Source organism: Zophobas morio, unplaced genomic scaffold (assembly GCF_036711695.1).
Source record: "Zophobas morio isolate AGI-343-1 ecotype UQ-CSIRO unplaced genomic scaffold, CSIRO_AGI_Zmor_V1 ptg000058l, whole genome shotgun sequence".
NCBI lineage: Eukaryota > Metazoa > Arthropoda > Insecta > Coleoptera > Tenebrionidae > Zophobas > Zophobas morio.
Genome location: NW_026972163.1, coordinates 7,506,925 through 7,533,842, shown reverse-complemented (window position 1 = coordinate 7,533,842; position 26,918 = coordinate 7,506,925). Strand labels below are relative to the sequence as shown.

General features: G+C 37.3%; 1 protein-coding gene across 4 annotated transcripts in view; it reads left to right on the top strand.

Moving 5' to 3' along the window:
- Positions 1–26,918, top strand: part of LOC135143098 (uncharacterized protein) — a 342,333-nt gene that overhangs the window by 299,552 nt on the left and 15,863 nt on the right. For 2 of the 4 annotated variants that reach the window (XM_064074952.1, XM_064074959.1), the window contains exon 11: positions 7,055–7,296. The exons of 1 other annotated variant lie outside the window; for it this stretch is intronic. In XM_064074952.1, the coding sequence (XP_063931022.1) occupies positions 7,055–7,296 (242 nt within the window). Of the gene's footprint in view, positions 1–7,054; positions 7,297–7,458; positions 7,678–26,918 lie in introns of those variants that run through there. One more of the 4 variants, XM_064074953.1, reaches the window with a different exon arrangement.

The following is a 26,918-nucleotide window of genomic DNA, read 5'->3' as shown; positions in this document are numbered from 1 at the left end:
TGCAGATTCAAAATTAAATTGTAGGTGAAACTAAGTTCACGGGGTAAGCCAGTAGAGAATAAAAAACTGTAATAAGCATTCACGTTCGTTAGAAGTAGCTGACATAAATTTTTCTGTGGTTAAGTTGCAATCTTAAGATCACTAGAAATTAAAGATTGGCATCAACTGTCTAATTTTCTAATTCAACTGTCAAATCTGAATTGTGTGGAAAAAAACAAGGTTTTTCAAAATTTTTTCTAATTTCAACACGCTTCGTTTCAAGAAAATCCTTAAATACAGCATGGAAACAATTTCCACAAAAGTAGTCACGGAAAGGCCATTTTCAAGGAAAAGAAACAAGGAATATTTCATGCTTTTCAAAAAATTACAGAGAAAAATGGACAATGCTTGGGTAAAACGGAAACAGTTAAACTGGTGGCAGAAATATTTTCCGTAAAGTTCGCTGGTGTTGTCGAGTGTTTTTCGAATTTTAAAATAATACCGGTGCCGTTATAGTATTTAACATTACTAGCATGGTAAAAGGGTTTTTACTGGCGGACAGAAGGATATGACTGGCGAGCCGCAGGCGTGTATTGTTCAATATTTTATTTGTTTCTCACTTGTAAATAACTATTATAAATTATTAAAACCTCTAGAAGGTCCAATATTTGAAGAAACATCGTATGAGCTTTAGACGTATTGCCTTGGAAACGCACGTCAGCATGGCACTTGTCATAGCATTTACTGTGTTGTCTAGTCCTGTCATTTATATTTTTCGATTTATCGTTTTCGCTGTATTGAAATGAGTGTGGCGCAAGCTATATTACTGAGGAAGCAGCAATTGTAAGTGAAAATTTACTTGAATCGACCGGCTGTAAATATTTTACCGGCAGTCAGTGCCATTTTTTACAGGCTATAGCCAGTTAAGTGACATTTTCATGGTGAATACAGTGACTTGGTAAATTGATGTTTACAAGTGAGGAACAAGTAAATATTATAATCAGAATCAGAAAGACGACTGCGCAGATTTATATACGTACATGCTTTGTTGGTTCCGCTCTACAATTGGTTTTTAAGTTTTATATAATCGTTATTGTTTTGTAAGATGGAAAACACTCGGCTGTGAGAATAATTGTAGGTAATACACATATATTTAGGTTTCCGAAGGCGAAATTTTTGACACTTTAAACACGTTATAGCTGCCAGAATCAAATTTCTATTACCCTTTACTTCACTTTATTACTTATTCTATTTAATTTTCATTTTCTTGGATGAGACATGGATATACCAAAACGGATCCATGGTAAAATTGTGGATTCATGATGATGACATCAAAGCTTTTCCTCCTAAAATAACGAGTGAACAATTTTACATGCGGGTTGCCCTTTGGGCTTTTTAGAGGGATGCGATTTTCTCCTCGATTCAAAAATAGATTCAGCAGATTACCACAAAACCATCACATTTTCGATATTTGACATTTACTTACATGTCACATTTTTGATATCTACTTTCTGACATTCCAGTTATACATTATACACTAGAACAATTACAGAGTCATCAAAATTGATTGAGAGAGTTGGTACTCCCTGTTTTTGCCGTGAAGTTTGTCAACATTATGACAGATTTGTTTAAGGTTATATGGTAATGAATTCAGTAGCGTGACAAGAGAACTGGGGGTTGATTGTCGAAACTCATCTGAATCAGTTGCGAATACGAAAGTTACCTTCTTGCAACGTTGCGAACGGTTTTTACGTTTATACGAATCGCCTTGGTCGATGCGCACCCTATACTTTATTGCTACTCGCATCTTTGCGAACAAATTCCAGAAATGAATAAATCTAAAATTCGAAACTTCAAATCTGACAACTAATATTTTTTACAAAAAAAAAAATCGAAAAAAGACACCACTGAGTTTTGAAATTTGAAACTCGAAACTTCAAATCTGACAGCTAATATTTTTATACAACTTAATAAACCAAGTTCAGGTTTACCAACTCTCTCAATCAATTTTGATGACTCTGTATGTCCGCAATTAGACAGCTTAAAAAAAGTTACCAAATCTAGTTACATCTACCCATATTCTAATAGTACTATATTGCTAACTGGCCTCAAAAGAGTCCGAAAACATAACGGCAGATATCGGACCTCTCTGTCACTCTGTGGTACTAAACAATACCACAGTAGATCAATAACGAAACTTCAGCAATATTTGCGAAACGGGTGTGACCTTGGGAGCCCGTTCCCGGGAAACACGAAGATTCAAATATTTCGTAGCATTCGTATGTGATTCATATAATACTAATAATTGTACACAAAAATAAAAATGGTTGGCATGTACTAGTGACATTAGCCATTTTTTTCTTTCTTATAAATTATTAATATATTCAAGCAAAACATTTTTATTTAATTTTGACGTTTTAAACTGCGTTTATTAAATCCTTAACAAGTCTGACAAATAAGTTGTTATCCACAAGTGAATTGCAAAATTTTTAATTCACTCTTAATATTTTTAAATCACTGACAACAAAATAAAAAACAACTTCAGGAACCTAAACATTTTGCTTATTATTTTTAATAGTTTTCACAGAATACAATTTGTTTACAATTTTCACTAAAAGGTTGCTGCAACTAAATCAGTGTTGTTTGACATATTTGTTTAGCTCTGTGAGGCGTCAATTTGGGAATTGTATAAATCCCACACCAACAGAATTCCAAAGAACGTTTCGGAAACTATTTACTACAGATTATTTCGATACAAGTGCAAGAACCAACTGTGAAACACTATTTTATTTGAAATGAAAAATTTGCTAAGGTGTTCTTTTAAACGAACTTCCACAACACATCTTCCCTGTATTCTGGCCTCTTCAACAATCATTAAGTGATGTGAGTTACCGGAAACTCACCTTGAAAGAACACAACTGTTTATGGTATGTTTGTGGATACTCATTACTACGAAAATTCTTACACCACCACTTCTGCGAAGTTTGTGTGAACTTTGCACATTCTTACGAAGTGGTACATCCTGTTTTAATTGTGTGACATTTTAAAGTTTACAGTGAAGATGTGATTTTTGGCGATTTAATGATGCCACTTGAACATTTTGCAGATTATACTCCGGTAATGGATAATACATTTTGTGAGTTTTTCCCAATTTATGCACCGTAGTCGTTAACTGGTTTGCGGCTAAAAAACGAACCATACAAAAATACCATTCCACCACCCCTGCAAAGACTTTCCTCTTGATTACCTCGTTTCAGTTTTTATTAGATTTAAAATTTTTTACACACTAAAATTTAAAAATAAATCTTGGACCGCTCAAACACGCACACATCGAAAATTAAACTATTTCGTTTAACCTGCAGTTTGTTGACCTCTTTAGCCTGGAATTTTCTAGTATTTTTTACATGTATCGTATGACTGTGTCGTAAGTATCTATTACTTTGTTAATAGATATTTATTTTATTAGGAGTTTAAGTGATACTTTATGTGGCGAGTATGGATGATTGAACGCCGAGCGATAGCGAGGCGAATTAAGTCCATACGAGTCACATGAAGTCACTTAAATTCCGAAGGAAATACAATATTTTATTTTCAAACGATTAATCTTCTTTTGAAATGATTATTTCCTATCGTCTTGTTTCATTAAGGAATTGCCTTGATTTCACTTACCATGGTTACTATGGTTGACAACCACTATGATTTTCACATATTTATACTCCGGCGGAGTATAAATGTTTTATTTACAGGGTGACTGCGAAATATATGCAAATATTTTAACCACGGCATCCCCCACCCTAGTAGAGCCGAAATATAGAAAAAACAAATTAAAAATCGAATGGGGCAAAACCCCCATGAACCACCCTCGATACGAAGGCACTGAGCCACCTTGTAAACAGAGTTGGAAAAACGTTGGAATAAAAACGACCTAAACACTTTCAGTTTCAATTAAAAGTAAAACCGACTTTTTGCTGCTTATCATTCGTTCATTCATTTACTCACTCATCGTTAAAGGTCAGTGTGAAAGTTTTTTGGTAATTTTGATTCTGACGGATGTTTGGTCCTTGTCACAACGATTTTACATTGTTTATTGGAACAGAAATAAGAGCAACTTAGAATGCTACTACCTTTTTACAAGAAATGTTGAAAATGTTGTCCTTGACTAGCAATACAAGCGTCAGAGCGTCGCAAGAGGTTTGTTGATAGGTAAAAAAACACCGGAGTAGCGGCGGCCACTTTCACTTGTTGAAGCTCTTCGATAATTTCTGGACACTGTTGATTTCCACAAACGAATTGTTTCATCCAACCAATACACGTTTCTCGAAAACCGTCTCTTGAAATCGTACTTGTTGACGACTATGTGGAGTTCCATCGGACAAAAAGTGAGTTACACAACGTGGACAATCAGCAGGCTCCAAACCGTGCACTTTGTCAACATGGTATGGATGTGACCGTGCTCTTTTAATGTAGGATGCACTACAAGCTGCGAAAATCCATATTCTCCTTTCTGCCCCATCACGACCACGATGGTGAGTTTGAGGTTGAAGGTACCATGATCTCGGAGATGCTGTACCACCATATCGCCACACTCTGCATTGGAAAACTGGACCATACACCGATTTCAACGACCGCTCGATAATGACTGGCCCTTTTCGTGTTTTTCACGTTGCAATTAAAAAAGTGCCTGATAAAGTTACTTTTTTGGTTCTTACTCCGAGTCCCCTACCCATTCATTGCAGTAATTATGTAGGTCACGAAACATTACCAGCGGCGCGTATGACAATTTACATTTAATTTCAAATAATTTTTTCTAGACACTGCTACCACTTAGGACCGTGAATTTTTGCCAGTGACATAATCATATTGTGAGCTATTCCCCATTTTTTTTTTTTGCATGTATTTCGCAGTCAGCCTGTATACGCCGGCGGAGTATAAGTTCTATTTATACGCCGCTCAAAAACGCTGTGATAGAAATGACACTTAAACCCCGGTAAGAACGTCATTTAAGTGTCAGTTATATGACGTTTGAAAATAAAATAAATTTTACGTTTGTTTTTAACCCCATAATCCAACATCCCGTATGATTCCGTAATTAATATGACATTTCTTGTTGACAAAACCAGACAAAACGTTCACCGAAAACCTTAAAATGAAAAAGAAACTATGTTCTTCAAGGTCGGAGCACCTTTAGCGACGCTAGTGACCTCTTTATGTCGTTCCGTAAGCTCCCCATGTATTTCTTATGGAATCAGCTGAGACTTTCATAGCCCTGACCATGGTAGAAGGAGACATGGTATAGGCATACGCATCGGGTGTGACGTCAAGTGGGGTGAAATTAGCGCGAAATTTAAAATACAAACTTTCGTTATCCGATAACTAATTGACGTATTGGACAGAACAATGACAACTCAAGCTGAAATTCCCTAGATTTCCCTAGCAAAGCTCACAAGAGTCACAAGGTCGTTGATGCCACCTAACGTCACAAATGGATGCGCAGACCATTTTTAAATTGGTACATCGGATGCCTATACCATGTCTCCTTCTACCATGGCCCTGACAATACTGCGCATACACTCGTACTTGCTTAATTTGTAGTCGATAGCGTGACTGGATGCGTTTTGACATTTCGTACTTTCGCTTCTATTTTGTGCACATGCGCACAGACCCTCGGTACTCTTATAGACAGAAAACAACATCTTCTGTCTCTCTCTGTCCGTGAATACCGTTTCTGTGTTACTTCTGAAGAGTTAGCAATATAGTAGTATTAGATATGTGCATCTACCGAATGTGAATTCTTTACATTTAAATCCTTTTTTCTACTTTGCGTCGCTAAGGAACTCTTTACGAAACCCATTTGCGTATCGATACACATCTCATTATGAAACGCGTTTTTTTATTTTACTAGGTTGGTGGTACCCGCGACGCTGGTTAAACGTCAAAACAAAACTACATAACCTCACAACTGTCAAAACCTTTTTAATTGTTCAATGTGTGCCCAGATCCTTGGAATCATTGCAAACATTAATGGTAACATTACAAGAATCCTGAGCGGTAATGGTGACGCCTGGGAAATTTGACCGGGAACAAAGTTTTGTTGGATTGCTCGTCTATCTCTGATATACTGGCGCTTGTGCCTTGTGCTTGGATGCAATGAGAACATTTTCTACTATAATTTTCACATTATTCTCACTGCACCACCGTTCAAACTGTTCAAATTCTTTTGTATAAAAGTCCTTAGGCTTCTTGGGCAATAGTTTTGTAACTGGCAATTTCGCGAAATTCGGACGGGGTACAATTTCCCTCGCTTTCCATAACCCTTGTTTAAAGAATTATTCGCAAAATTAAATTTCGTTGTTCAAATGTTTGAAAATAAACAACGTATGGTGACCACCCGTAATAATGTAAACAAAAAATCCCTAAATCTCCTTTTTTTTTATTTTACCAAATTTTTGATTAAATAACGCGCAAAGTAGAAAAAATAGTGTATTGTATTTTTTCTGTTTATTTCAATACCAGAAGATATTACAAAATAAATAAAAAAAGGTTGAGATACAGTTTTGTATTCTTTATAATTTTTGTATTTAATCTTTTGCTCTAAAATAATTACGGGAGCCAATATTTTCAAATTTCTGTTTTTACATGTAAAATCCCAATGTTCCAAAAACGATTCTACACCCGGTATGTATTTTATGTTCACAAATGCCCCAAATGTTTATTATCTTGCGTTAATCATAATACTTCCTTTAGTGAATTTATCTCTTGTATTTTATTGCAAGAGAAGTCTATAATAAGTATAATATAATATATAAAAATACAAACAAAAAAAACCTGCATAGAACTTAACAAAATAATGATCAAAAAAAGATTATTTAAACATACATATATTTTTTAATAAAACCAACGATTTTCAGATCGGCTCTAATGTTCTCTATCATCTTGTTTTTTAATAGTAATAAGTCTAAATCGTAAAACTTCCGTTAAAGATTATAAATTTCCTCTCAATTAAATCGATCACCGTAATGTCTTTATCTCTATTTGCATATTAAAATATTGAATGTAGACTAAATATACTTTTCAGTAAAAAAGGTGGTTCCAATTGCATTGTCTCCACCCGGTACCACACCATGGCAACAACAAGGTAGTATTTCACCCACTCCTCCGTCTCCATCAAGTCTGTCGTCAGGTTCTGTGTCGCCTTCAAAACATGATACTTCATGGATGACTACTGATCTTAGTGTGTCATCATGTAGCATTAGCAGTGATAAGCGAAGCCCCAGCTTATGGCAATCTACGTATGTAACAGAGTGGAATACAGAGCAGGTAATAAAATAACATAATATACTTAATTCATTATTATGTATATAAACTAAATCGGTCGCTAGCTTGTAGACTATAGTATTGGTCGCACGACAGATTTATATACTCTAGTAAAAAATAATACCTTACACTAAAAAGTATTATTATTATTATTATTATTTTAAGACCACCACTGAGTCGAAAATGGGCGGCTTTCAGGCAAGACTCCTATCATTATGGGTACCAAGACCAAGTATTGATATACATTTATTAGGTTAATTATTAAGATTATTATTACTATTTACTACTACCACTACTAATATTACTACTACTAAAACTAGTAAGAATGTGTGTATTGTGGCTAGGTTCCACTAGTGTACCTCTATAATATATATATAAACTAGCTGACCCGGCCACGCGTTGCTGTGGCTAAAGTTTTTGTTATATTACATTATAGTAAACAATCTAAGAGGAACAATAAGAGAACATCAGTCACGGAGTCCACTATGCTTTTTCACACAGATGGTATTTGTAAAAAAATATGGTGATCTCCTTATTTGACTTTCTACTACTATAACCCTTTAGTACAATGAAATTATTTACGAACAAAGACGAAAATGTTGATGTTGGTATACAAATTCACTGGATTGAGATTTGAAGGGGAAGTACGTTGAACACAATTAATTAAAATGTTCTTACACTTGATATTAAGCAGAAATCAATAGGTACAAAATAAAAATTTATCAGATTTATTATTTCCATTTAATTTTATAACAAATATAAGTATATTACAGTATAATACAGTAAATAACATGTGACTCTTAAACTCATGAATGAGGTAGGCAAGGCAGACAGTCTTAAAGTTTTAAACATTAATATCTATTTTTTTGAATTATAAATACTTTCAATTTCAATTTAATTTAACACCAATCGGTGCACAATGTTTTTGGTTAACCTGTCTTTAGCTAACACAAATAGATTCGACGGTTTCCCAACACGTGAACACGCAACATATAGTTGCCCATGAGAAAAACATGGATTTTCCAAATCTAAACCACAAATGGACATTGTTTGACCTTGAGATTTATTTATAGACATGGCGAAAGCTAAACGAATTGGAAACTGTAGCCTTTTGAAGGGTATGGTAGAATCTGATGGTATCATCGGAATACGTGGCAGCAGGACCACTTTTCCTTTAAACTTCCCAGCCAAAATGGTTGCTTCAAGAATGTTTCCGGTGATCTTTTTGATGACCAAACGCGTACCGTTACATAATTGATGTGGATTCAAATTACGGAGGAGAATAATAGGGGAACCAATCTTTAATCGAAGATTATGTGGTGGCATTCCAGGGATATCTAATGAATTTAAAAATTCAATCGGAAAATTTACACTTTCATTTTCATCAACAACAGTATCGATTGATTTAAAAGACATCAGATCACCTGGTAACAACTGTTGTATCTGGAAGTTAATTTCGTCAACATCAACGTTTTTGGCTGCCAAAATCGCCCGTTGACTAAGCCATTCATGATTCAAATAATTATTCTGTATATCCGGGAAAATACTCTGAATCAATTCATTTTTATCCTGAACAACAGTGCAAAAATTGTCTGGTAGTTTAATGCATTGCGTATTTGGTTGCAGTTCTATTTTACCGTTCCCAATATCTAGTAGTTGTTCGGAAAATATTTGTGCTGATGGATCATTTTGCAATTGTACTCGCATATTTATGCTCAATCGAAGTGTTTCAACACTTCGCCATAAGAATGATTGTTTCAAACATGCATTAATCTCATCCGCGAAAGTAGAGCGAGGTATAACCGGTAAGGTCTGCCGGAAGTCACCAGACAAAAGTAAGATAGCACCACCGAAAAGTTTATTATTGCTGTTTAAATCTTGCATAGTTCTGTTTAATGCTTCAAGTGAATATTTGTGTGCCATTGTGCACTCATCCCAAATTGTTATAGAACTCTTCCGCAACACTGCAGCTATTCCACTATTCTTTTTGATGTTACACATTGCATCTGGTTTATTATGAACGTCCAATGGCAGCTTGAATGTTGAATGTGCTGTTCGCCCACCATCCAGTAAAGTAGCCGCAATGCCTGACGATGCTACTGCTAATGCGATTTTTTGTTGCGACCGTATTTTGGCAAGAATCAACGATATTAAAAATGTCTTACCGGTTCCACCGGGTGCATCCAAGAAAAAAAAACCGCCTTGTTCAGCAGCAACAGCCAGCATAATCCGATCATAAATAATTTTTTGTTCTGCTGTCAGTAATGGTTCACTGTTCATGATAATTGTTGCTAAACTTCCATGGTCATATTGATTTTCTCGTTGTAAATCGGTATTGACTAAGTCGGTGGCTGAACGATTAGGTGATGGCATACCATAATGATTAAGTGGTAAATTTGAAATAAGAACACATAAATCCTCGATCAAGACCAATGCTTCATTGTACATCTCTGGTGTATAATCTATGTTTTGGCATTGATTTGTTTGTCTAATTCGGTGCAAGATGTCTTCTGTCATACAATTTTTATATTTTTCCCACAAAATTTGTGCTTGCGAGGGATAACATGTCGTCAAAATAATTGCAAACAACTGACGAATGTTATTCGGTGTTGATGTCAACGCAGCATCAGCAAGCGTTAAGTCCCAATGGTTATCGTCTTCTAGCAATTGCAGTTCACGACATGCATCCTGGTATGTATTGAATACTCGACCATTAACTGTTCGTAAAAATTCAAAAGACGTTGGTCCGGGAACATTCACCAATAACAAACGTAAATAGAAGCACTCACGTTGCTTTGGATGTACCGTGTAAAGTCTCCCCAATGTCTTAGCTTTGAATATGCCTGTAATGGAAGGATGTGGTTTTCCTTGTTTCCGTGCCTCCCATTTTTTACTGGATTTGTTCCATGTGAAATAACGTGGAACATCACCAAACACCAATGTCTTCGCGAATTGGCCAAAAACATCAGGTTTTTGACACAATGTAAAAAATTCAGTTAGAGTCGTTTTCGGAGCTTCGAACGCTCTTTGGAGAACATTTTCTTCAGTGAAGTATACACGTTGACCGTTTTCAAGATGTATTGCCAGATGTTGGACAGCAGGATCTCTTTCGTGGATGGGAAAGCTGAGAATATGCCAAATAGCTTCATTGCTGCTAATGTACCTGCCCATTTGGTATCGTGCTATTTCGTCATTTTTATTTATGTTTTGTACTTCAAATATGGCCAAATCACTGCCTTTGTTTACATATTTACATATACACTTAATTGATTTAACAGAACTGCAAAGCTCAACATTGATATGAGCTTTGTAAGTTTTTGAAAGTAGTGGTGAGTATGGTACCACCCACTGATTATCAAACTCAACTTGATTTTGAAAGTTCGGCAGTCGCATTATAAATGTGTGGCCACCATTCTCAGTACTTCTGCGGCGATACATTGGATAACCATCAATATCCGTGATCGTGTCATTCGTATGCGGCTTTGGGAATTTTTTTTTACATTTTCCATTTTCCATGCACGGTGACGTCATGTTGAAAGCACCGCATGGCCCATGGATCATGTGTTTGGTGACAATATCAAATAATTCTTGATCAATTAATGGGTCTGGAATTTCGGCTGAAATTATTTGATCGATTTCTTCAGGACGGATTCTATCTTTAAGCCAAACCAAAATGTGGGCATGAGGCAAACCTCGCTTTTGCCACTCTATCGTATACAGCCAACAACGTGTGATACCAAAAATTGAATATTTAACAATAAAATCAATTAAGGATTTCAATTTTTGTTTAAACACACGTGCAGTTAAATCATGACGATGAATGGCTTGTTGTCCTGGCAATAGTAAAGTTTGTATCTCTTCCCAATTCGGATTACATGTGAATGTAATAAATAAATCCGGTCGGCCGTAATGACGTACGTAAGTCATCGCATCTTGTATGTATTCCTGCATGTTCCGTGGACTGCCGATGTAGCTTGAAGGTAAAATGAAAGCATTACCGATGTCATTGGGGTTTAAATTTCCATCGATGTTTCCAGCAACAGCATCTCGTAAGTGAATATATTCTTCCGATCGTAGTTTTGCCTGGTTGAATGGAAGGAATCGCAAGCGTTCGCTTTCGACCTTAGCATACATATCAACAATGTATTGATGGAACAGCTGACGATATCGAAGGATATAATTGTCTTGATGTTGCCTAACCATTATTCGGTGTGCGTAGTAGTTCATTGAGCTAACTTTATTATTTCTGTAATCACCTAAAAAAATAAAAAATAAAATGCAATACGAAATTAAAATCTATACATACAGTAAGAAAGTAAATAGATAATTGTCAAATTTACCGGTATTTGGATCATACTGTTTGATATTAAGGTGATATTCATCTTGTCCTTGCCAAAATATCAATGGATATTGTAGTGCGTCATATGAACGGTGTAGATCCGAAATCGTACTGACAGTGTTGTCTCGCCGTGTAATTTTTATAGATCTTTTGTCAACTGGATCACCAACCATGATAACAGCAACCTCATCAACAGTTGGAGCGTTGAATCTACCGGCATGTTGACCTAATGGTACTTTGTCGGCTTTTATGACGATTTGATAATTGTCATTTTGCAGTCGTGGCGAAACTCTTTTGATCAATTGAATTAGTTGATTGTGATCTTCTAAAAAATTTTCCAATAATATCACAATTGCTCTTTCCTCTGCTTGTTCAATAAAATTATACAGGCACCGAGTCGTCACGCGCTCTTCACAATCGCCCATAAAATAAATTTGAAGAAATTTCGGATTGTTATCAGGCATTGGCATCAGTGATCCGATTTTATGGTACACCTGGCCTTGAATTTTGAATGTAGTTTCAAAATTACGTCCATCGGATGCACGATCGCAAATTTCAGTTGCCCCAAATGACGTCATTTGGAAGCAAGAATTAAATTTGCGTATCTTACGCAAAAATAATTTGGAATCATCTGAATTGCCAGTAAGAAGGGATAATAAAGGCTCCGGCGGAGCGGGTAGAGGTGACAGCACAACTTTTCCTGATGCGCAGCACATGCCGGCTGCTTCATTCCGAAATTTCAATGCCTGACAATATTGACATACTTTATCCATTCCACCGATAGCAATTTTTGAATGCGCTGAGTAGTTAATATCTGGTGCATATTCAAAGGCAAGCCGAACGAATGATGCACGTGTTAATGAGCGGCTGATCCGTTGCCTTTGTCGATCTAGTACTCGTACTGTAGCTATGTTTCGTTCTCGTGCCGCTCTTGTTCTCGTAATATTCTGTTGCCGACGTTCATCACGCTGTTCTTGAGATTCTTGTGCACGACTTTCTGCAGTCCTGATTCTTTCAGCTGCATTTCTTGTTTCGATTTGTTCTGGTAATTGCTGAGCTCTTTCAACACGTTTGCGTCGTGACCCTTTGCTGCTCGCGTTGTTGAGGTTAGATTTTTTCGGTGGCATTTGACTGACAATAATAATTTAATCGTTTAAATATTAGAAACCCAGTCGAAAGGTATCGACATCTGTTAGAATCATTTGGAGTTAACAGATAATTGTGACTGTCAAATAATAGCAGACAAATAATTAGCAATAAATTAAAATTGCGACTATAATTTGAGATTTAAACTATCCTATCTCTCAAGTTGGATCGAACTGCTCATGGTGTGCGAATTTTATTATAATCGGTTAAGTGGTTTAGGAGTCCATTGAGGACCAACATTGTGACACGAGATTTATATATATTAAGACGAGATTTATATATATTAAGATAAGGGTAGAGCAAACGATGACACATGAATTTTTGATCGAAAATTCCGTCAAATAAATGTCAAAGAAACAGTAGCGCCGCAAGTGGACAAGATTTAGAAGAAACAATTAAAACGATTTTATTAAAAATCAATTAATTCAGGTCTTTTATTTATTAAATTTTCAGCCACCTCTCGCAGTGCGTGGCTCTTGCTCTTTTTTGGCCAAAAGATCCCCGCGGAATGCTTTTAATAGTAATTTACGTTATAAGTCCGGTAAACTCGTTTTTATCGTAACAAGTCGAAATATTTATAATATACAGGGTGTCTTAGAAATAAGTACATTAATTTTAACCAGTAGCAGAACCCGTGAAACGGAACAACTTTTTTATCTAGCATTTTTTCGAAAACTCAAGTCGAATTTCGAATTTTCCCACCCATATATTCACGAGCCGTCTATGTTCACCTTAAATAATAACTTAAATAATAGCAACACTACAACAATGAAGAAGGTACCGTAGCAACCGTTTTGACGCTGACAATCATTTTTATGTCAATGTTTTTATTAAACGTTGTCTCTTTAAAGTTTGTTTGGCACAGACTTCTAATTTATAGACGAAATGTGTTGACATGGCTTTGTTTTCAAATCTGGAATGCACCGATATCGTTTTAACGTACGGTGAAGCTCCGGGAAACGGCACTCGCGCCCAAGGAATTTTATCAGAAACCCTCCCAAATCGTCTGCCAAATGTGCGCAGTTTTAAGAACGTTGCAGCATTTTCGAGAGTACGGATCTTTTAAACCTGCACCTCAGGATCGGGGTAAGTTACGTAGTAATAGAATTGCTAATATTGAAGAGGCTGTTTTGAAGAGTGTCGAAGCTCGACCGGGCACTAGCACGTATCACTGTCTAGTGTGATGTATCGGAGAGTAGTATTTGGAGGATACTCAGAGAACAAATGTACCCCTTTCAGGACCAGAAAGTTCAGTTATTGAAACTAACAGATTTACCACGTAGGCAAAACTTTTGTGAGTGGGTTAATAGAAAAATAAACGAACAAGCAAATTTTGTATCTCTTATACCATCAACTGATGAGGTCGGTTACCCGAGGGAAGGTGTTCAACACCCACATTTGGGCCGTTGAAATTCCGTACGCCATTAGGGAGCAGGATTTTCAATTTCTCTCTAAATGTTTGTCACATTGACAAGACTAGGAAAATACGTATCCTAGTAACTGTTTTTGACCATAAATTATTAATTATAATAATTATTAGTGTCCATGGGTAACTGAGGATGCATGGGCGGGTAACCTTAATTGGGGTATAACTTTAACAATTTTTAACTTGATAATTAAAAAGTTCTTGACAAAACTCTACTAAGAAAAGTTGTTGAGTTCAATGAGCTCTATAACTGATTAAAATTAATGTACTTATTTCTGAGACACCCTGTATATAATATAATATATGTATATAATATAATATATATAATTTTAATTTATAATTTTGGAACGAGTTACTGTAAAAGTATACCGGACGTATGTCGTAATGAGTTTTATTTCATACTGCAAGCAGTAAATCATTATTTAAATTTAAAAAAAAAAAATTTTTTGAATTGAAAATATGATCATCTATGAAACGCTAGTCTAATTTTCCAAGACAAAATGACAACATCGATAATGACAACAAACTGTAATATTCCGGATGATGTTTTGCGTAAATATAATAAAACTACCGGCTCTTTCATTCCAACAAAATCGTCAGAAAGATACCATAAAGAGTATAAGCAGTTTTGTGACTGGAGAAGGGAAAACGCAGTCAGTAAAATCAATGAGGAAATAATGCTGGCGTATTTGTTTGATATGGTAAGTAGTTTTTAATATTCGTTTGATGGAATCGTTATTGGTCTTTTTATAGTCGAAGAAAATGTTTAGTTCTTTACTCCGATCAAAGTATTCGATGGTTAGACCCTTGCTACAAATTTATGAAAACGTGGATATATCAGGATTCTCTAAATTTCGAGCTTTTCTTATAAAACAGTCTGTTAGTTATCAACCTAAGCAAGCAAAAACACTCACTATAGAAGATTTGGTAAAATTTGTGGAAGAGGCGCCAGATCAGCAATATCTTTTGGCAAAGGTAATAATCCATATTTCAATATTTGCTGACAGTTTTGTGTTTTTGTCAGATTGTTGATTTAACCGCGATCGCTGGTGGATGTCGCCGCGAAGACTACGAAGAGATATATGAAATGTCTTTGGATGACATCGAGGAGACAAGTGCTAGCTCGAGTTCCACTCTCCACGATGGTATACCAAGAGTTGAAATAATTGGGAATACAGATTGCACCATTAATGTTTAGCTTTTTTTTGATTATCAAATTTATTACTTTTGTATTTTTTTAGTAATTAATAGTTTTGATTATTGATTTATTTCCTTTGAGTCCGGTAAAGGTTCTTCCCGGACATGATACCGTAAGGTGTCATTTTTCGGACTCAAATCATTAATTTAAACATGAATGTTACTGAAGGTAAGCGAAGAAGAATATTGCTCCATCGGTGGGAATCGAACTACACGCTACCCGCTTGCCGGGCAGGTATCCTGACCACTAGACCACGAGGCCGCTTATCTTTCTCCGCTTACCAACGTGTTATTGTGCCGTCACATTACGATGCAGTATGAAATAAAGATTTTATTTGTTCCTCACTTGTAAACATCAGTTTATCAAGTCACTGTATTCAACTTGAAAATGTCACTTACTGGCTAGCCAGTAAAATTTTTTCACCCCTGCTCGTGCCATATATTTTAAACTATTATAAGTTGAAATGACATCTAAAGTTGATTCAGGCAAATTTTCAGTCACAATTGCTGCTTTCTCAGTAATATTGCTTGCGCCACAGTCTTTTCAATATATCGATGACGATAATTCGAAAAAATTAAATGACAGAACTAGACAAGACAATAAGTGCCATGCTGACGTGCGTTTCCAAGGCAATACGTCTAAAGCTCATACGATGTTTTTTCAAATATCGGACCTTCGAGAGTTTTTAATAATTTATATACTGCGTACGGTGAGAGCACGGCCGTATATAACAGGTCTGCGAACTCCCAGTTTAAAATGGTCTTTTTTCGAAGAGATCCCGGGAGGCCACGGGAACTTAAAGTTCCTAGCGCCGTCTCCTGGACACTATGATGAAACTATTCAGAAAGGTCGAGCAATAATGAATGAAATTTGCGTAAAAATGTCCTTGAATGCAAGTTGTCAAAAATGTCAGCTTTATAGGTTAAGTTTTGTGACGTCTGTTTGAAAGATGAAGTCAAATGTCATGTCAAACATCAGTTGATAGTGCAAATAGTACAATTAACTACCACATGGTGGCGGTTATCTTAAACTCCCACAACCTACTACGATACCAGTTTTTAAGCGCCCGTTTTATGAAAATTTATTAATGGAGTTGAAACACCTTACTTATACCACCGTGGGTGAGAGATTGAGTGACAGAAAAGTCACTAAATCTACGCGAAGAAAAGTGTACCATCCGCACGAAATTTGAAATTTCGAAATCATACTAATCTTAAGCGCTACAAAACATAAGTTTTCCATTACTCGAGAATTTTTGTGGTGTCTCTTAACACTGAAAAAACGATGACTATTATCATTATACCTCTGTCTTCTCCTGAAAATTGTTTTAAATATTTCCTAGAACATTCCACTGGAGAGCAACTTTCACGAGAGTTCTGGTTTTGATTTTATACCCTTTCGTCTTTAAGTTGTCATTTCAAATTTCAGAGGTCTATTATTGCAATTAATTGAGTTATTACCAAAAAAATATACGTAAACAGACTTATCGGAGAGCATTGTCGCACTACGAAAGCCGTTCGTATTGTGAGAGTCGCTCACAAACACGGACAAACCAAGTAAAAACGCTGGGCAAGCGATATGCTTACCCAGTTGAGGGCAGGCCTGACTATGGCTTTACGTGCTGATCTTGGAATTATTTCTCGCAAGCGCCCTCTCAAGTGGACACGTACCTTTAAAAAACCACTGGAGATGAGAGTCAGAAAAGTGGCCTAACCTTATTAGTAATGGAACTTTCAGTAGTTTTACATTTGTAACAGAGACAGTGACAACCAACTGTGAGTGACAGCGTAGAAATTTCAGTGTATTTTATAGTGTTAGGTTGCTGCCAACTTACATGTCAACTGTCAAGAAATCCCAATCTCTCACCGGAACCACTATAATAGTTATTTACAAGTAAGAAACAAATAAAATATTAAACAATACACGCAAGGTAACGAATTTTTACTGGCTCCAGAAGGTCGCTGGCTCGCCTGCGGCTCGCCAGTCATATCCTTCTGTCCGCCAATAGAAACCCTTTTGCCGTGCTAGTAATGTTAAATACTATTTCCGTGTTCTGAAGGGTTATGACAACCTTTTATACTGCAGCCGGTCATTTTCTAAATAAAACTTAACAAACGTCTCTAATCAATGTCAGCTTGACAGTGTACAACCCGTCGTCTTCGTTGATTCACTATTAAAGTCTCTCCAATCGGTTACAATCGTCCGACTTGTCAAAAGGGAAAATATCAAAAGATGTCACTCCCTTCGGGAGGTACAGGAACCTGAATTAATCCGTTTTGTTATGCGCCAAAACAGTTTGTGCTTGAATTGATATTATCAAAATGTCCAAAAAATATTCTTCGGTGCCTGCTTGTGGGGTAATCAAGGATCCTAGAGACCACAAAATAATGCACAGATTCCCTTCAAACACTGTGAACAAAAGGTTGTGGTGCAAAAAGGTTTTTAATGCTACAAGTAGGTACCCCCACATGAATCTTTTACCTAAGGGAATGTATAGCCATTAAAACCATTTCAGCTGATAATATTGCAAATAATTTATACATTTGTGGTAAACACTTTGAGAGAAGTTGTTATTATGCAAATAAAAGACTTAAACCCGGCTCTGTTCCTACTTTGTTCCTCCATGGTTCCAAGTCACCACTACCTGTTCCTACTTCTTCAAGCTCCCCAGCAAGTACTAAACGTGACCCAGAATGCAGCTTCATAATTCCTAAGACACATTCCGATAACAATGTAAACACCTCAAAGAAAAACTTTCCTACTGCATATCCCTTTGCAGACCATCCACGCCCATGGCGTTGTGACTTTGGCACCGGTACCGAAATTTTGCCTCTTTTTCAAGTAAAAACTGAAATACATGATGTCAAATTGTGTCAAAAAGTCAGACCACGACAGACATTTAGCCGACATTACAGATTCCTTTCCCTCCCGACGTATGCGCCCTCACATGTCACATTTAAGGGATTGGAGAGACTTTAATAGTGAATCAACGAAGACGACGGTACAACCATACATTAAATTACTTAAAATTTAAATAGGCCTTGGAAAAAATGATCCACCAATTAAAATGTATTCCTTCGTTTGGCCTACCCTTATTAATCTTGGGCGAAATGTAGAGGCTAAGTTTGTATGGGAAAATATTGCTATTGTATATTATAGTTAAATTTTTACGTGAAATTTGGTATTAATGCTCTTCGACACAAATAATAACACGTATTTAAACATTTTCCGAGATTTCAACCCCTAAGGGGGTGAAATATGGTGGCTAGGTTTGTGTGGAAGTTTCTATTGTAAATTTAAATTTTCACGTGAAACTTGGCATTAATTGTCTCCAACACAAATAATGAAATACGTATTTAAGCATTTTCGGAGATTCGACCCCCAAGGGGGTGAAAAGTGGTGTCTAAGTTTGAGCGGCTAAGTTTGTATAGGAACAATATTTCTACTATAAATTGAAATTTTTACGGGAAACTTGGTATTAACGTTCTTCAACACAAATAATGAAACCGGTGTTTAAGCATTTTCTAAAATTCAACCCCTAAGGGAGTGAAATGTAGAGGCTAAATTTGTATGGGAAAATATTTCTATTGTATATTTACATTTTTATGTGAAACTTGGTAATAATGCTCTTCAACACAAGTAATAAAACACGTATTTGAACATTTTCCGAGATTCAACCCCTAAGGGGGTGAAAGGTGGTGGCTAACTTTATACAGCCCCGTAGCTAGAAAACTTATTCAGGGGGGGCAAGTTTGTCGACAGAGGGGGCTTCATGTAAATATATATTGTAACGAAGCGAATTTTCGCGGGCCGGAAACCGTGACGCGTACCGCGAGAGCCGAGGGTAAATTCCCGATCGCCGCGCCGCCGCGGCGGAAGAAGAGGACTCTTACCTGCAACTCCGAGGAGTGCGAAAGTGCTGTGGCTGCTGTCCTGGTGTTGAGAAATTTTTGGAAAAGTTTCGTTTGAGAAGTGAGCCGTTTGACCCTCCGACCCACCGTAAGTACCTTTTTGGGTCGCCTGCCCGTTTTGTACCGGTTTTCGAATCGCCGCCCCCGAGCGAAAAACCGTGTCACCGTCACCGCGTTCTTTTTGTCACCGTCGAAACTCGACACCGTCGTGCACGCGTCGTTACCGTCACCGCGCTCCCCTCCCGGGTCGCCGTGCCGTCTTCGCGCGATTTCCAGGTCTCAAGGTCGCCGCCCCCAGAGCCAAGAGGAGCCCGTCCTGAGGGAAGTCGCCGCCCAGGAGGAACGACCGTGCCGGACATTTAATTTAATTTTGTTCGTATAACCGTTTTGTTAGATTTTAAGTTGTTTAGCCGTAAGATTTATTATTTTAGACCGTGTAGCTGGTGGCAGGGAATAAACCCTATTTTTGTTATAACACATCCTCGCCGTTTTATTTATTATTCTCTAGTTTTCGCGGCGGCTCATCACCTGAATTCCGTGTCTCCGGCTTTAGAGCATCCCGGCGCTTCCTCCCCCGGAGAGGGAGCTGGCGCCCGAGCGACCGCCGCTCCTGACCGAAGGCGCCACCCCCGGCGGCGTGAAGGTAGCCGCATAAGCTTGGTCGACCAGACGTGTTTCTGACATCAGCGATACTAGTCGACCCAAAGCTTGGCACTCAAGTACGCCGCCACCCCATACGTTATCGGCGAGATTCCGGACCGTCACCGGACCGTCCGTCCCTCCCATCCGGAATTTCGTCGCAATATATTTTAATAATAATACTACTTTATTATAAATAATTGTAAACGTCGATTTTTTACGCTATTAAATTTTCGTCAAACCCTGTCGAAGTCCAAAGAATTGGTACGGTACTTTTCAAAAGCCAGAAAAACCAAGTTTGCCAATCTTTGATGCGTCATTGAACACGCCGGACGATTTATTCCGGTTAAAACACAGAATGTAAATTCACAAACAGCTGTACTGCATCCAAAAATTCGTGCAGTGGCCAATAACACTAGGTAACAACCAATTTGTTTGAGTTTATTGTTAGATATTAAAAAAGGGCAACCCTGTAGGTTTGCCATGACAACAAACAAGAACACATGAATAATTGTAAAAAAAGTAATGAGCTGTCGTTTTTTTGTATTCTGTATTTTTGCGTTGTATTTCCTAAAGTTCATTAAAGCTTCTACGAGCACGTACCTGTTGACTCCTTTTGAGTTGTGGACGGGCAAGAAGCCCAACGTTAGCTATTTCAAGACTTTTGGTTGTCGTGTTTTATGTTATCAGAAGAAACCAAATCAAGATAAGTTCCGTCCAAGATGTAAGGAAGGCGTTTTCGTCGGATATTCAGAAGAAGTCAAGGGATTTATAGTATGGTTCCCAGAAGACAGAAGAGTATACATAGCTCGAGACGTAAAATTTATAGAGAAAATAGATTTAAAGTTGAATGATGACTGTGAAGATCTCGTTCTTCAAGATCTGGAAGAAGGAGACCTCATACCTCCAACTTTCACGATCGACGTTCCCATAGATCCTATGATCGAAGACAATCGACAAGAAATCCAAGATAGCGACCAGAGAGCAACAAGTGAAGAAGAAGGTTCCGAGAATGAACATTTCGATCAAGATCAACTAGACGTGGTCCAGGCCGTCCGCGAATCGAAAGAATTGGCTTGAAGGGAAGACCTCGAAAACGATACAACCTCAGAACCGAAGAAACCACGTTGGCAAGCGAAGCACCAGTATTTGGTTTTCTTTCCGAAATTCCATTAGATCAAGCGTTGAACGGTGCCGATGCGAACGAATGGTTTGAAGCTATCTGCCAAGAAGTAGAAAGCATTGTTAAAAATGATACTTGGAAGATGGTACAGTACCCCAATGGAGAAGAGATCATCGGGAGTCGCATAATTTTGAGAAATAACTACAAAGCTAATGATATGCTAGAAAAGCCAGATTAGTGGCACAAGGTTTTAACCAGAAGCCAGGTTTACATTTTAATGAGACGTTTGCTCCTGTAGCTAGAATGAGCTCTATACGTCTGCTCGTATCCTTGGCAGCAATTCACGACATGAAGATTGAACAGCTCGATGTAGCGAATGCTTACCTGCATGGTACTCTCGAAGAGAAGGTCTTCATGAGACCTCCAACCAATCTAGCTAATATTCTTGAGTCTATCATACAGAAATGAGGCCGATCGAGTGTAGTCGGCGAGAAAGTCGCAAGAATGTTGGAAGACTTTAGGGATGGCAACCAAATTTGTCACCTACAAAAGTCCCTGTATGGCCTACGCCAGTCCGGTAGAAGCTGGCATATGATGTTGGACAAGGCATTACGAAAACTTGGTGCGATTCCAACCAACGCCGATCCGTGCGTATATTGTGTTGGACGAGGGGAAGATGCAACGATGGTTGTTATTTATGTCGATGACATACTGATAATGTCAAGAGATTCTAACAGAATCAAGCAATTTCGAGAAAAATTGTGCAAGGAGTTCGAAGTGAAGAAACTCGGTAATGTTGGCTATTGTTTGGGAGTCGACTTTGAACTTGAGAAGTCAAAGATAACTATGCACCAAAGAGGCTACATCTTAGACCCCCTCAAACGTTTCGGCATGGAGAATTGCAAGCCGATATCAACTCCCATGGATCCGCAGACAAAACTCGTCAAACCAACGACCGCTGAAGAAGTGAAGAATTTCCCGTATCGCGAATTGATTGGTGGCTTGACATATTTGGCCATGACGACTAGACCTGACATCAGTCACGCAGTGAGTTCCTTGGGACATTTCAATAACTGTCATGGCAAGGTCCATTGGACAGCAGCGAAGCGAGTGCTTCGATATCTGAGGGGTACTCTGAACTATGGTCTTGTGTATACAAACTGCCCCGATCCTGTAAGAGGCTACGCAGATGCCGACTGGGCAAATTGTGCTATTGACAGACGATCGTATACTGGATACGTCTTCATGTTAGCAGAGGGACCCATTCCATGGGACTCCAGGAAAGAAAAAATCGGTTGTCTGTAAAGTCGGTTTACTGACGATAGTTGAACGTGACAACGTCTTAAGAAAATACTGATGGAATGGTAGCATTTTTCAAAAGAAAATTTTAATTTCATTTGTTTAATAGATTTGTATGTATATAGAGAAGGAGGTAATTAGAAATCACAATGAAATTGATCAAGTTAGATTTATTTATACGCATAAATACAATTATGTCAATTTTTTTTTACAATTTAATAGTTTTTACAAGTATAAATGTGCGTTGAGCAATTGTTTTACAACTGTTAAACATGTGTAATATTTAATTTCTTACAATCTGTGTTATTCTGTTGAGAATAGGACGATGATAGGAAAAGTAGGAAATGAAAGGGAGTGTTTCGAGTTTAATGTGTCTTGAAAACATTGACACTACATTCACTTTTCACTGCACTTGATACTCGACCAAAACATGTAAATGTACTATAATATAGCAGCTGTCCACGCAGACGCATCGCTCACTCAAGTAGGAGAGAGACGGATGGCGAACGCTGCCGAACGCGAAGGCCGATTGTGCCTCTTTGTCGCTCGTTCCGCGTTCTCGCTTGCACTTCAAGCCTTACATGGAACGCCTCAGAGCGAGGTAACGCCGCATGAGTCATGTCGAGGTAACGCCGCATGAGTCATGTTTTTTCGTGCGTGCAGCCGGCTCAATCGAATTATAAGACGTTGTCACGTCAAAAACTGTGGCATTATCATCCACAGAGGCTGAATACATGGCATTAACAGAAGCAGCCAAGGAAGCCACTTTCATCCAGAAATTCCTGCTGGAGTTAGGGTTCGCACAGTTGTCACAAATGGTGCTATTCAGTGACAACCAAGGCGCATTGAGACTGGCTCAATATCCGGTCTATCATGCGAGGAGTGAGCACATCGACCTTAGACATCATTACATCAGAGAAGTGGTGAAGAATGACTCATTAACTATACAACATGTCCCTTCGGAAGATATGATTGGTGACATCTCCACCAAGGGTCTAGCAAGTATAAAGCATGGTTCCTTCACGGAGCGGCTAGATCTAGCAGAACCCCGGGTCGAGCGGAAGTGTTAGATATTAGAAAAGGGCGACTCTGTAGGTTTGCCATGACAACAAACAAGAACACATGAATAATTGTAAAAAAAGTGAGCCGTCGTTTTTTTGTATTCTGTATTTTTGCGTTGTATTTCCTAAAGTTCATTAAAGCTTCTACGAGCACGTACGTCTTTATTCGTAATATTTATTTTTTTGCATGTTTTGTCGTAGGCTATGGAATAAAATGTGACATGACAGTTGATTTTTTTATACGGTCAACCTTAACGTTAGGGTGATATTGCCAAATAATATACCCTGTAAGAAAATAAAGGGCGGGTGGGTGGGGCTAGTAAATATGCTTCAGCAATCGGCATTATATTGAAATTTTATTACTAAATTGAAACTTTTAATGTGTAAGTCTTCCAGGGGGGGCCAGCCCCATCTTGCCCCCCCGTAGCTAAGGGGCTGACTTTATATCGGAAAATTATTTCTATTGTAAATTTTTGACATGGAATTTAGTATTAATGCATAGTGGAACACGTAATTAAGCATTTTCCGAGATTCAACCCCTAAGGGGGTGAAAAGTACTGATTAAGTTTGTATAGGAAAGTATTTCTATTGTAAATTTAAATTTTTGCGTGAAACTTGATATTAAATTAATGCTCTTCAACACAAATTATGAAACACGTATTTAAATGTTTTCTGAGATTCAAACCCTAAGGCGGTAAAAAAGGGTGTAAAACTTGGTATGAATGCTCTTCAGCACAAATAATAAAACACGTATTTAAGCATTTTTCCAGATTCAACTCCTAAGGGGGTGAAATATGGTGGCTAGATTTGTGTGGGAATATTTCTATTGTAAATTTAAATTTTTACGTGAAACTTGGCATTAATTGTCTCCAACACAAATAATGAAACACATATTTAAGCATTCTCCGAAATTCAACCCCTAAGGGGGTGAAAAGTGGTGGCGAAGTTGGTATGGGAAAAATATTTCTACTGTAAATTTAAATTTTTACGGGGAACTTGGTATTAATGCTCTTCAACACAAATAATGAAACACGTATTTCAGATTGTTTCGAGATTTCACCCCTAAGAAGATGAAAGGGGGTGACAAAGTTTTTATGAGCAAACATTTTTTATGTCGATTTTTACTGGAAATTGTATTAATGTCCTTCAACACATTTTTTATTTGAAGGTTGATAATAATAATGCTGTTCAACACAACGAATCGTCTACGCAAGCGAAGCCGCGGGCGAAAAGCTAGTCTTTATATACCGGCTGTCTGGAAAATGGCGGATTAACTCTTCAGTACGTGATATAAGGGGGTTTCGGGAGTCCAAAAAAAAAATAATAAAAATAGTATATTTTGCAACAAGAAGTGAAAGTCATACTTTTTTCGTGAGTTGAGTATTGTTTCACGAGTCGCCCAGCGACGAGTGTAACACACTCAACGAACGAAAAAATTGACTTTCAGTTCGAGTCGCAAATGCTATTTTTTCTACGACAAAAAACATACCTAGCTACATATAAATTTCAGGAAATTTTATTTTGTAATATATTGAAAATTACAGTTATAATAATTATGTACAACACCTGCTGCTTTAGCATTATTTTCTTTTTTATTAATTATATTGATGAAGGCACATTGTCTTCAAGTGCATGTGATGCAGGAGGAACCTCTGCTTCTGTTATTTCTGTCTCCTTAGGTGACAACGAACCCTCAATAGGTGGTAAACTTCCGATATTTTCTTTGCTAATCTGTAATGAATCAAAAATTTTTTTCCCTCTATTAATTTTGTTAGTAATCGAATCTTCGATGTATTGTTCAGCTACAGAACTCGATTTCCATCCGCCGTGCTGGTTTATTTCAGTCATGTTAGCACCCGTGTTTGCAAGAAGTGTCGTGGAAGATCTCCTTAGAGAATGGCCAGTATATAACTGTGAATCTGGTAATTTGAGGAATTTAGCAATTTCTTTTGGAACAGATGCAAACTTATTAATTCCAATAACTTGTCGGGTGCACTTGTTGTGTTGGTAATTCAAAAAAAATCTACGAGTCGTATTGTCTATTCCTTGTGGACGAAGATTGATGTATCTCTTGCAGATTTTATAATGGGTATTAACAATTGTAAATGAACGAGGTAAATTTGTTTTTGTCTTTGGAACAGTCACAAATAAAGCGCTTCCTAAATCTTGAACATCTTGAATTTCTAAATCTTTTAATTCATGTGAACGACAGGCCCCACAGATCACAAATATTAGAGCAACCTTCAAATAGTCTAGTATGAAACATTATAAAACACAACCTCAACTCAACTTACCTTCGTGAACAAGAATTTTTCATCATTTGCTTTATCGATAAACAACTGAATTTGTTCCGAATTCAATACTTTTGCCTTTTTAGATTTGAAACCCGTCGACTTCCTTTTTAGAAAAGTTTTTAATTTGAGGTATTTAGAAATATCAATATCATGTTTCAGACTTATTACACTTCGTAGCATGGAATACATGCTCCATAATGTGGAGGGCTTCAGACTGTTTGACAATGTATCGAAATAAGCCATCAAGACATTTTCGGAAAAAGATGTCACTCGGTTGTCCTTCCGCCAAGTTATAAATTTTTCGTATACAAACTGATATCTCTGTTGGGATTTTTGTGGTAAGATATCATTTGAAGCGGACGTTGCTGCTTGTATCACACAAGGTGGTGTGGAACTACGCGATTCTTCTGAATCAGACATGGCTTTTCTTTTTCAATAAATTAGGAACACAATTTGAAACCTAATATGTCATTACGAAATAAAACAATCACGTAGAATAAACAACTTTCCCTGATGTATGGAAATTGTCCATAATTTCTCCCGTATTTAAATGTGGCGAACGAACTGCTGTGGAAAATTACAGACCTATATCTTTGATATGTAACTTCGCCAAGATCTTTGAAACGGTGTTGCATAAATCTTTCTTTTTCAATATTCGCAGTTTAATTAGTGATTCTCAGCATGGATTTGTCATTGGCCGGTCTACTGTTACAAATTTGTGTGCTTTTACGCAGTTTGCAGCTGACCAACTTGATGCAAAACTTCAGGTTGATGTAGTTTACACCGATTATTCTAAAGCTTTTGACAAACTTAATCATAATATCCTGTTAGCAAAATTGTGTAACTTTGGCTTTTCTGATTCTCTCATTAAGCTAATTGGTTCTTATTTGTGTAGTAGATTACAGCGTGTCAAATATCAAGGTCATGAGTCGATAATTACTGTTGTACCCTCTGGTGTGCCTCAAGGCTCAGTATTGGGACCTCTGTTGTTTGTCATATACATCAATGATATCGTTAAGAACATTAAGTCAAATGTTTTAATTTATGCTGATGACTTAAAAATTTACAGACAAATTACATCAGTTGAAGATTGTATTATTTTGCAGAATGATCTTGATATTTTTCTAAGCTATAGTTCTTCCCATTTCCTTCCTGTAAATTACAGTAAATGCAAAATCTTGTCCATCAC